This window comes from Cebus imitator, unplaced genomic scaffold, assembly GCF_001604975.1.
Source record: "Cebus imitator isolate Cc_AM_T3 unplaced genomic scaffold, Cebus_imitator-1.0 Scaffold129, whole genome shotgun sequence".
In the NCBI taxonomy this organism is placed as follows: Eukaryota; Metazoa; Chordata; class Mammalia; order Primates; family Cebidae; genus Cebus; species Cebus imitator.
Window position 1 is genome coordinate 6,041,032 of NW_016107444.1, and position 12,341 is coordinate 6,053,372.

The window sequence follows — 12,341 nt, forward strand, 5'->3', positions numbered from 1 at the left end:
CCAGGCTCAAGCGATTCTCCTGCCTCAGCTTCTCAAGTAGCTGGGATTACAGATGCCCGCCACTACACCAGGCTAATTTTTCTATTTTTAGTAGAGACAGTTTTTAACATGTTGGCCAGGCTGGTCTCAAACTCCTGACCTCAGGTGATCCGCCCACCTCGGCCTCCCACAGAGCTGCGGTGATAGGCGTGAGTCACCACGCCTGGCCAATTCACTTATCTGTCTCTAGTGCCCCGTCTTGCACTAGCAAACCTAGATCAATTAGCATTATAATTGAAGCAGAATATAATTTATGGGAGATTCTGGAGCTGTTTAAGTTGATTTACCAGAATTATTATATCATGAAACCAGGACATTAGGAAGGAACTTTTTGTGTGGGAAAGAGGACAGGGTCTCACTCTGTCACCCAGGCTGGAGTGCAGGTGCGCTTATGACTCACTGTAACTTTGACCTTCCAAGTTCAAACCATCCTCCAGCCTCAGCCTCCCAAGTAGCCTGGGGCTACAGGCGTGCGCCGCCGCCGCCACCACCACAGCCGGCTAATTTTTAAAATTTTCTGTAGAGACAGGGTCTCACTATGGTGCCCAGACTGGCCTCAAACTCCTAGGCTTAAGCAATCCTCCCACCTTGGCCTCCCGAAGTGCTGGGATTACTGGCGTGAGCCACGGGGGGACCTTTAACAAAAGAGAAGTGGATACAGATAAAACCCCGGGGACATCTGACCCCGTTGGCCTCATCCTTGTCTTACATTGAATGTAGTCCAGTGGTTCTCAAATAGTTTATGTTGTGGTTATTGCGATCATTTTGGGAGTTGTTAAAAAGCAGCTGCCCGGGCCGTACCTTCAGAGCATGCGTCAATAGGTCTGAGATGGGCCCAGCAATCTGTTTTTAACAAGCTCACCTGGTAATGGTCAGAGGTTAGCAAACACTTTGACAAATACCGATAGACCTCATCTGGCCTTACCATTGCTAACAGAATAAAATGAATATAGTCACAATATGTGTCCCTGAACAAATGTGATTCATGAATGCAGCCATTTAGTTTAAAGAAAGAGCTCTCTTTCCTTAGGGACCCTGTGATTATGTATCTTTTCTAGTTATTGGCCCTTGTTTATACCTCGTACTTGGCTAGATAACAGGAAGAGAGGGGCCGGGGGCGGGGCTCACGCCTGTGATCCCAGCACTTTGGGAGGCTGGGGCGGGTGGATCACCTGAGGCCAGAAGTTCAAGAGCAACCTGGCCAACATGGCAAAACCCCCACCTCCACTGAAACAGAAATTAGCCAGGTGTGGTGGCACCTGCCTGCGGTCCCAGCTACTCGGAGAGAGGCAGAGTTTGCAGTGAGCCAAGATCACACCACTGCACTCCAGTCTGGGTGACAGAGCAAGACCTTGTCTCAAAAAAAAACCCATAATACTGAAGAAAAGTTAGCAACGCTTCTGTTTGGGTGATGGGATGATCTCTGTCTCTATCTTCTTACTTTTTTCTATCTTTTCTGAATATTCGGGTTTGTTTTTTTTTTAACTTAAACACTTTAGGCTGGGCGCGGTGGCTCACGCCTGTAATCCCAGCACTTTGGGAGGCCGAGGCGGGTGGATCACGAGGTCAAGAGATCGAGACCATCCTGGTCAATATGGTGAAACCCCGTCTCTACTAAAAATACAAAAAATTAGCTGGGCATGGTGGCGTGTGCCTGTAATCCCAGCTACTCAGGAGGCTGAGGCAGGAGAATTGCCTGAACCCAGGAGGCGGAGGTTGCGGTGAGCCGAGATCGCACCATTGCACTCCAGCCTGGGTAACAAGAGCGAAACTCTGTCTCAAAAAAAAAATAAATAAATAAAAATAAAATAAAATAATAAGCACCTTAAATTTATTTTCTTATAGTTTTAGAGGTTAGAAGTTCAAGATCAAGGTGTCAGCAGGTTTGGTTTCTCCTGAGGCCTTGTTCCTCCACTTGCAGACAACCACCTTCCTCCCTCCCTCCCTCTCTTCCTCCCTCCCTCCCTCCCTCCCTTCCTTCCTCCCTCCCTCCTTTTCTTTCTTCGTTCCTTCCTTCCCCCCTTCCTCCCTCCCTCCCTTCTTTCCTTCCCTTTCTTTTCTTTTCTTTTTTTTTTTTTGATGGCGTTTCACTCTTGTTGCCCAGGCTGGAATGCAGTGGCCTGATCTCAGTTCACTGCAACTTCCATCTCCCGGGTTTTAGCGATTCTCCTGCCTCAGCCTCCTGAGTAGCTGGGACTACAGGCACCTGCTACCATACCCGGCAAATTTTTCTATTTTTAGTAGAGATGGGGTTTCACCGTGTTGGCCAGGCTGGTCTCGAACTCCTGACCTCAAGGGATCCGCCCGCCTCAGCCTCCCAAAGTGCTGGGATCACAGGCACAAGCCACAGCACCCAGCTGACAGCCACTTTCTACTGTGTCCTCACACGGCCTTTTCTCTGTGTGTGAAAATCTCTAGTGTCTCTCTTTTCTAATTATTCTATAATGAATATGTATTTTATAACAAAAATAAACTTTTTTTTTTAGAGAAAAACATTTTTCCAAATATACAATGATGTGAAAATTTTATTTTAATGTCATGCTTACAAAAACAGAACATAAAATTATAGGACTAGTATGATCTACAAATGTTAAATAAAAGCACAGAGAAAGGTTCGGGCACGGTGGCTCATGCTTGTAATCCCAGCACTTTGGGAGGCTGAGGCAGGCAGATCACTTGAGGCCGAGTTTGAGACCAGCCTGGTCAACATGGTGAAACCCCGTCTCTAGCAAAAATACAAAATTAGCTGGGTGTGGTGGCGTGCGCCTGTAATCCCATCTACTTGAGAGGCTGAGGCAGGAGAATGCTTGAACTTGGGAGGCAGAGGTTGCAGTGAGCTGAGATTGCGCCATTGCACTCCAGCCTGGGCAAAAGAGCGAGACTCAGTATCAAAAAAAAGAAGCACAGAAAAAGGAAATTACACTAAGATACTTGCAGTGCCTATCTCTGGGTGTGATTGTAGATTTTTTTTTTTTTTTCTTTTTACTGCTATATATCTATTTTTTATTAAACCTGAATGATTTTTATAATAAAAATGTGTAATTAAAAAAAATTCAGACAATAGGCAAAGTCCAGATAGGAAAAAGCCAAAATTAATGCAGAAGGTTTCCTAAAACCAATATTCCGTGGTTTGGCAAGGGTTGGCAAGGGTGGCCATTGCCGGAGCCTCCCTAAGCCCCAGCGAGTCCTCATCAGCCCTCAGAGTGTAAAAACTGCCCTTTCACAAGCCATAAACCCACAGCCTTTCCCAGTCGTCATTTCCCTAACTGCTCCCTGCCCCTTGGAAATCTCCACTCCAGGTGATGTCCCCGTGAGGTTACGTCCTCCAGCCACGTCGGGGCTATCTGTGTCCACAGAGCTGTTTACCAGCTCATTGTGGACTTTCCATGGAGGCAGGGACTTTGTCAAGCTTGTGCTCTGTTCTCAGATGACTGGAGCAGTAACTGCTCTGCAACTGTTGGTTGAATGAAAGAAATAACCCTGTGGTAATTCCCGTCATCACCCTCATTTTATAGACTTTTTCAGGAAACTGGGCTCAGAGAGTGAAGCACCTTGCCCATGGTCACACAGCCTGGAAGGAAGCTCGGGTTCGCGACGCTAAGCCCACACGATTCTTCTGCACCGCACACAGTGACTCTAGGTGTGTGTACGTGTGGATACGGGAGAGGTGATCAAAGGCAACCGTAGGAGGACCGTTCCCTCTCGGAGATGAGGCGGGCAGATTCTCTCACGTGAATGCTGTCGCAGTGTCTTCCATCTCTTGCCTTTGGTGCTCTAATCAGGAAAGGACAAGCTCCTTAGCACCCGCAGCCCGGTACTGGGCTGTCCATCAAACTCTTTATCTTCTTAGAAGGTGGCCTCTTCTTTCCTGGTTGAACCCAATTTCCCCAAAAGTGCATCTGAATGGATACTATGGGACAGAAGTATTCCACGGCGAGGGGATTTTTGGAAATGCATCAAAGTTAAATATGATTCCTGCAGAGCATACAATTTTTTTGAGACGGAGTCTCGCTCTGTTGCCAGGCTGGAGTGCAGTGGGGTGATCTCGGCTCACTGCAACCTCTGACTCCCAGGTTCAAGCGATTCTCCTGCCTCAGCCTCCCGAGTAGCTGGGATTACAGGTGTCCACCACCACACACAGCTAATTTTTGTATTTTTACTAGAGACAGGGTTTCACCATGTTGGCCAGGCTGGTCTTGAACTCTTGATCTCAAATGATCTACCCGCTTCAGCCTCCCAAAGTGCTGGGATTACAGGCATGAGCCACCGCGCCCGGCCACATCCCTGCTTTTAAGGCTCTTCCTCTGCAATCCTGATTAACGGTCATGAAGCACTACTTTCATCTGGCCTCTCCCAATCTCAGAGCCCTCGCCAGCTCCTTCCCTCTGCGGGATAAAGTACAGCCTGGGGCACCCGCCAACTCCTCTGCTCAGCTTCCCCGCCCTGGAGAGCCCACTGCCCAAATCCCACCCACTCTGCCTGCAGCTTGCCGGACCAGCAGGCTTAGAATGGCGTCTCTGTTTTGAACAGCCTTGGGGGTTCTGTTTGCACATTTTGTAGCAAAGCAATGTGAACCCGTTTTCGTTGTGTACGGAAGGGTTTCTCAACCTGAGCACTATTGACCCTTCGGCCTGAATCATCTTTTGTGGGGAGCGGTCCTGTGCACTGTAGGAAGTTTAGCAGCTCTCCTGGCCTCTGCCCACAAGGTACCTTCCAGCATGGCAATGGAAACCCTCTCCAGAGACTGGCAAATGTTCCCTTGGTGAGAGCTGCTGTGTGAGCGAGGCTTGTGCCACCAGCTGCACTCTCTGAACAGGTTCCTGGAACTGCTGTAGCAGCCACGTACTGGCACTGACCACGGCGTGGCCACCAGGCACGTCTGGACGCCCTGGCCATGGGCATTCGCACTGGTTCATCTGAAAGCGAAGCCACACAGTCCAAGGACGTGCCGTGTCTGCGTGCGAATGCATACTGACGCGTCCTGCTGCCTGGGAAACGCATTCAGCACACTGTAGAGACGCAGCCTTTGATCCAGTGTGTCAGAGGTGGTCAGCATGCACAGGGAACCCACAGTGTGCAGGCCAGAGCCACGCTTTCTCTAAGCATTCCAGGCCTTGGTTCCCAGTGTTTCATGCCCAGGGAGTATGTGGAGCCCCACCCTATGCCTTTCACTTTTTCTTTTTTTTTTTTGAGATGGAATCTCACTCACTCTGTCACCCAGGCTGGAGTGCACTGGCGCGATCTCAGCCCACTGCAACCTCCGCCTCCCAGGTTGAAGCGATTCTCCTGCCTCAGCCTCCCAAGTAGCTGGGACTACAGGCATAGGCCACCACACTAGCCTAACTCTTGTATTTTTAGTAGAGACGGGGTTTCACCATGTTGGTCAGGCTGGTCTCAAACTCCTGACCTCAGGTGATCCTCCAGCCTCGGCCTCCCAAAAGTGGTGGGATTACAGGCGTGAGCCACCGAGCCTGGCCAAAGACAAGGGTTTTTCAGAAAGGCTGCGTCGTAAAACAGATAGAGCTGGGTCCACCTGTGTGGAGCACATCACTCACAACAACCTTCCCTCTAGAATGATACAGGCCCTTCTCCGGGGAGGATGCTGTGCAGGCCTCCAGGAGACCCTATGGCGCTCGGACCACTTGGGTGCCATCTTGGGTCCCTAGATGACTCGGGTCAGAAAAAGCATTCCAGGTCGCATATTCCCCAGTTTGAGCTTTGAGGCCGGCCTGCGGAGGCCCAGCAGGATGGCTGCTCTCCGGAGCTGGGCTCTCATGCTACCATTTTGGCCACTGACTCCTTGAGAAGGTTCCCTTCTCCAAGGCCTTAGCCACCTTGTTAAGGTGACGGACACCCGGCCAGTTATTCTGTGCAGGTGGACCAGCTCAGGGCCGCCTCTCCCCAGCTTCGCTCGGCCGGCCTGGCTCCCCTTTGGGTCATGTGTCCCTTGCTCTCAGTTCCCTCTAGGGAGGGTCCCCACTCACCTCTCAGGAGCTGGGCTGCGGTGGGAGGGTGAGAGAAGCAGGCGGCGGGGATGCCGTAATTGGTCTTCAGCACCTCCAGAAGATCTGCCGTGTATCTGGTGAGAGACCAGCCTGTGTTCAGAGCCATGGGGGGCGGGGGGCGTGGGAGTTCTGCGCACTGGACCCTCAGAGACTCCCGGAACCATGGGGGGCGGGGGGAGTTCTGCACATATGGACCCTCAGACAGTCCTGGAACCATGAGGGGTGGGGGTGGGGGCTGCACACTGGACCCTCAGAGACTCCCAAGTGCGGGGACTTTGTCCATTTCCCCTCAGGGCCCTTTTTGTTCTGCGTGTGTGTGTGTGTGTGTGTGTGTGTGTGTGTGTGTGTGTCACCCTGGCTGACTGTTTATGTTTTTAGTAGAGACAGGATTTCGCCATGTTGCTTGGGCACTGGTCTCCAACTCTTGGACTCCCGCCTCAGCCTCCCAAAGCGCTGAGATCACAGGCGCCTCACGGCCCTTTTCTTAGAGGGAGAGGAGAATTGGCCCAGGCTGGGGAGTAAGACAAGCTGCCACCCGGCCAGGGCTGTGCTGGCCGCATGCCTGGAGAGCCCACCCAGGGCTGTCTCCACTCTGATCGGGCAGCAGTCCAGGGGCCGGCCAGAGAAGGGGTGGGTCCTGGGGAGCGCGGCCCGGCTGCCCCCACCTGTGGGGTCCTCCCCACACTGGGGGCAAGGCTCACAAGGGCCCAAACCCACGCTGTCCCTGAGGACCTCGGGGCAGCGGTGCTCAGCCCTGCCTCACTCTGCCTGGCCCTCACTCACCGCAGGTCAAGCTGTATCTGGGTCCTGCCCGGCTCCATCGCCGCTTTCTCTCCAGCGCTCCCGGGGGCACAGAGGGGCAGGACGGGCCGCGCGTGGGGGCCTTGCCGGGCGGGTTGAGGGCAGGTGCAGTTCCAGGGCCTTCCCGGCTGCTGGGACTTTCTGTCTCACAGTTCACCCTGGAGGAATTTGATCCTCTTGCTGGCAGAGCTCCCGTGTGGCTCCTCCCACCGCTGGGACAAGCGCCCCGCCCTGCCCATCCTGGGGAGTCGACCCTGCCCTTCAAGGAGCCTTCTGGGGTGGGGTGGACGCACCGGGAAACTCCTGCCCAGGGTGGGTGGAGACGAAGCCCTGGCTCCTCATTGAGGAAGCTGCTGGAACCCAGGCCCGGGACTCCGCGGGGGGGACTCAGGCCTGAGGCCTCGAGTGGGAAGGAGGACAGGTTGGAGCAGCCAGATGAGGTGTGGGTCTCCCAAAGCCCGCTCATCGCCTCTTGATGCCAGGCTTAGCCTGCCCGCCACTGGGCCTGAAGATGCGCCCCAGGAGGAGGGTGCACCCGAGGGTCTGAGTTGCTGGCAGGCCCTGAAGCCCTCCGAGTCATGTGCTTGCAGCCCATCGTGCTGGTTGACAGCTTCTCTTTTCTCTCTGTCCAAAGAGATGGAAGTCTCTTTGAAGCCACACACAGCGTCTTGCACTGCGGCACCGTGGTCCTCTCGGTTCCTGGCGTGGAGCCTGGCACAAACGAAGTGTTCCTTAGGATTTGCTTGCGTAATTGACAAAAGCATAAACTCAGAGCAGCAGGCAGCGTCTGTTAGCACGTCTGCTGTGCCAGACATGCAGTGTGGGCCTTAGCTTATTTAAACGTTACAACTGCTTTACGGGGGAAGCAGTATCCTTATTCCCATTTTACAGATAAGGAAGCTGGGGTCCAGAGAGGTTAAGGAACCAGGTTAGAGAGAGAGCCACGGGGTGTGGAGAGCAGCCAGAGGGGCCTGGGGGAGGGGCTCCATTGCACACGGTGGAGGTTGTAGGTAGGGAGAAGAGGGCCCAGGAGAGGGTGCAGAGGGTCAGTTCCGGGAAGGCAGAGGGGCTCCCTGCCCTGGGCTGCTGGGCCCTACGAGCAGAGAAAGCATCCCTGATGGCATACGCAGAGGAGCCCCGCTCCTGTCCCAGACCCCTCAAAGCCTCTCCCAAGAGCCAAGCTCGGTCCCGTCCAGTTTCACCCTCCTCCTAAAAAGTCCAGCTCTTGGCAGAGGACAACGTTGTGTTGCAGGCATCTCAGTGGCCCACCTGCCTCCTAAGGTGGAGGTCAGGGGAGGAAGAGGCAGGTAAGGACCCTGACCCCCAGAGGGTCAATGGCCTCAGCCCCACCCTGACAAAGACACAGACTGACTCATCGTCCTCCCACCATTTCCGCAGGAACGCTCCCTGGTCATTCACCCCTAGCCCGCTGACAGGCCTTGGGTTTAATTGCCCAAAACCCTGAACTTTGGACTTCCCAGAGCTGACAACAGGGTCCTGAGGATGTTCTTAGAAACTTCGGACACAGTGGGGAAGGGGGACAGGGAGGGTAGAAGGGCAGGAGGGACTCGGAGGGGCAGTGGTTGGGCCGAGAAGCTGACCTTCCGTAGTGTGAGGGTCAGTTTCGCAGCTGGGCAGCAGAGACTGGGAGACCCCAGGAGAGACCAGCAGGGTGTCAGTGAGGGGAGGGGCTTCCACCCCACCCAGGGTCCCCGAGGGGCTGTGTTCTGTGCAGTGTGGCCAGGAATCCGGCCAGCGGGGGTCCTGACTTGAGGCCGGCCCATCCCAGGGAGGGCTTGGTCAGTCGAGACCAGCTGTCAGAAACGGATTTTTAGAACCAAAAAGAATGAGTCCTTCGGAATTCCATTTCTGAGGCTTGTTTTTTCCCACAAAATTATATGATAGCATCATCTGATACTTACTGAGACACGGGGGGATGGGGCTCGGCTCCCAAGCCGTGGATGAATTCCCCTTTGCTTTCTTCTTCTTCTTTCTTTTTCCCTACCTGCTAACTACAGGACAGCGAAAAAGTCAGATAAGCAGCATTCCACTAGAAATCCTCAAGGTGCCATACCCGCGGATCACAGCACCTTGAAAAGCTCAGATAGGCAGCGCCCCACTTTAAATCTTATACTGAAGGCAGTGAACGCATGGCCTGCACGTGCACAACAGCAGAGGAGTGACCACTCTACCCTTGGCCTCGTTATAAGACTAAATCTCTGCCCGGGCTCGGAGGCTCACGCCTGTAATCCCAGCACTTTGGGAGGCCGAAGTGGGCAGATTGCCTGAGGTAAGGAATTTGAGACTAGCCTGATCAAGATGGCAAAACCCCATCTCTACTAAAAATACAAAAAATTAGCTGGGTGTGGTGGTGCGCACCTGCAGTCCCAGCTACTCAGGAGGCTGAGGCAGGAGAATTGCTTGAACCCAGGAGGTGGAGGTTGTAGTGAGCCGAGATTGTGCCATTGCACTCCAGCCTGGGCAACAAGAGCAAAACTCTGTCTCAAAAAAAAAAGAAAGACCGGGCGCGGTGGCTCACGCCTGTCATCCCAGCACTTTGGGGGCTGAGGCAGGCAAATCACCTGAAGTCAGGAGTTTGACACTAGCCTGGCCAACATGGAGAAACCCCATCTCTACTAAAAACATAAAACTTGCCGGGGGTGGTGGCGCACGCCTGTAATCCCAGCTACTTGGGAGGCTGAGGCAGGAGAATCGCTTGAACCCGGGAGGCGGAGGTTGAAGTGAGCCAAGACTGCGCCACTGCACTACAGCCTTGGCAACAAGAGTGAAACTCCGTCTCAATTAAAAAAAAAAAAATCAATATATAAAACATAAAAAGAAATGAATGAAAGGAGATGATTAAGTGGGGCTCTTAGGTGAGTTCATTAGTGAATTTTTTGTTACGATGCTTTTGCTACATAACATCACAATTTTAGGGATTTAGAGGATGACAAGAAGGCAAAGAGCTCCCCTGAATTCAAAAACTACCAAAAAATAAAAATACACAGTGCTAAAAGCAGTAGGTTAATGACACAAGAAGTCCATAAACAGGGGCTGGGTGCAGCGGCTCAGGGTCGTAATCCAGCCCCTTGGGATACTGAGGCCGGAGGGCTGCCTGAGCCCTGGTGTTGCCTGGGCCACACCGTGAGATGTGTCTCTTCTTTTTCACTTTTTCTTAGAGACGAGGTCTCGCTGTGTTGCCCAGGCTGGAGTGCAGTGGCTATTCACAGGCGCGACCCCACTATTGATCAGCACGGGAGTTTTCACCTGCTCCGTTTCTAACCTGGGGTGGTTCACCCCTCCTTAGGCAACCTGGTGGTCCCCCACTCCCGAGAGGTCACCATATTGATGCCAAACTTAGGGCAGACACCTGGCACTGCGCACTAAAGCCCAGAACCCCTGGGCTCAAGCCTCAGCCTCCCAAGTAGCTGGGACTACAGGCACCGCCACCGTGCCCAGCTCTTTTTATTTTTTGAGAAGGTGACTCACTGTCCCCCAGGCTGGAGTGCAGTGGCACAACTGGCTCACTGCAACCTCTGCCTCCCGGGTTCAAGCAATTCTCCCACCTCCGCCTCCCGAGTAGCTGGGACTACAGGCGTGTGCCACCACCCCCGGCTAATTTTTGTATTTTTAGTAGAGACAGGGTTTCACCATATTGGCAAGGCTGGTCTCGAACTCCTGACCTCAAGGGGTCTGCCTGACTTGGCCTCCCAAAGTGTTGGGATTACAGGTGTGAGCCACCATGCCCGGCCTGTCTCATCTCTTTTTTAAATAAAAAATAACCGGGTGTGGTGGTGGGCGCCTATAATCCCAGGTACTCGGGAGGTTGAGGTGGGAGAATCACTTGAACCCGGGAGGCAGGGGTTGCAGTGACCTGAGGCTGTGCCATTGCACTCCAGCCTGGGTGACAGAGTGAGACTGTCTCAAAAATAAATAAATAAAAAATAAAATAAAATAAAACAAATAAATGAAAACGTATTAGGGAGAATCTTGAAATTACTTTTCTTTTTTTTTAGTTAGGTTTCGCTCTTTTGCCCAGCAGGCCGGAGTGCAAGGGCACAATTACAGCTCGCCGCAGCCCTGGCCTTCCGGGGCTCAAGTAACCCTTTCAGCTCAGCCTCCTAAGTAGCTGGTGCTGTAGGTGCACACCACTACCTGGCTAGTTTTTTATTGTTGGTAGAGACAAGGTCTCACCATGTCGTCCAGGCTGGTCTCGAACTCCTGAGCTCAAGCCATCCCTCCTCCTGCCTTGGTCTCCCAAAGCGCTAGGATTGCAGGCGTGAGCCACCGTGCCTAGCGGAATTACCTATTTTATCCGTGTTGTAGAATAATGAGACCAGTGTCGAATTCAAGTAACCTGCAAAATGAGTGTTACACTTCAACATGTGCAAAGTCTCAGCACAAGGTCCCCGGTGAGTTGGCGGCAGGAGCTCTGAAGTTGCCTGGTGGCACCTGGGTCACGGCCTGTGCAGTAGCCACAGAGAGAACTCCACAGTGAGTGTCTGGCCATTTGCAGCTGCAGTTGGGATAGGGAAATGGTTTTTGACCCTGACCAAGACACACAGCGTGTAGATCCTCCGAGCCCTGATGGGGTTCAGATGCTTAGTCACCAAAACAAGTGCCAAGTGTCAGCTGAGGTGGGTTAGTGGCTCATGCCTGTCATCCTAGTGCTCTGGGAGACCAAGGCAGGAGGATTGCTTTAGGCCAGAGGTTCAATCAAGGCCAACCTTGTCTCTACAGACAGACAGATCATGTCAGCTGCGTGGAATGAAAAGCCCTGTTATTTTCTTACATAATAAGCAGCTCAGGGCTGGGCGTGGTGGCTCACGCCTGTAATCCCAGCACTTTGGGAGGCTGAGGCAGGCGGATCACAAGGTCAGGAGTTGGAGACCAGTCTGTTAACACAGTGAAACCCCGTCTCTACTAAAAATGCAAAAAATTAGCCAGGTGTGGTGGTGTGTGCCTGTAATCCCGGCTACTTGGCAGGCTGAGGCAGGAGAATCAAGTGAACCTGGGAGGTGGAGGTTGCAGTGAGCCGAGATCGTGCCACTGCACTCCAGCTCCGGGGACAGAGCCAGACTCCCTCTCTAAATAAATAAATAAAATAGGCAGCTCAGGGGGAGGCGGTTCAGGGCTGGGCCTCGGCTCAGCAGTGCGGTTGGGCTCTGCTGGGCAGCGTGCTGGCGTGTGGCCTAAGGCCCCAAGGTGGCACTCTAGCCAGCACGCCTCTGTTCAAGACAGAAGGAAGGGGACAGAGCTCTCCAGCGGTGTCTTCTTCCGTTTTATCTGGCAGGAAAAAGGTTTTGTAGATGCCCTCAACAGGTATCCACCTGTGTCTCAATGAGCAGAACTGCGTCACGAAGCCAAAGCTGGGAAATTATTTAGCAGAGCGGAGTGCTGCCCCCTCCCCCACACTGGAATTTGGTTGCAGCAAATAAAAAAACGGAGCTAGGATGGGCAGTTAGCCCTGTTTGCTCCCATCAGCACTGGGCTTGA

At 53.1% G+C, this 12,341-nt stretch overlaps 1 protein-coding gene across 1 annotated transcript in view; it reads right to left on the bottom strand.

The window, feature by feature from the left end:
* Nucleotides 1-6,947, bottom strand: part of SLC51A (solute carrier family 51 subunit alpha) — a 19,999-nt gene extending 13,052 nt beyond the window's left edge. Inside the window, exons 1-2 of the mRNA XM_017540992.2 lie at nt 6,828-6,947; nt 6,024-6,118 (exon numbers count right to left, since the gene is read on the bottom strand). Coding sequence (XP_017396481.1) covers nt 6,024-6,118; nt 6,828-6,865 — 133 coding nt within the window. The 5' untranslated portion in view covers nt 6,866-6,947. The remainder of the gene's footprint in view (nt 1-6,023; nt 6,119-6,827) is intronic.
* Nucleotides 6,948-12,341: the final 5,394 nt, after the last annotated feature.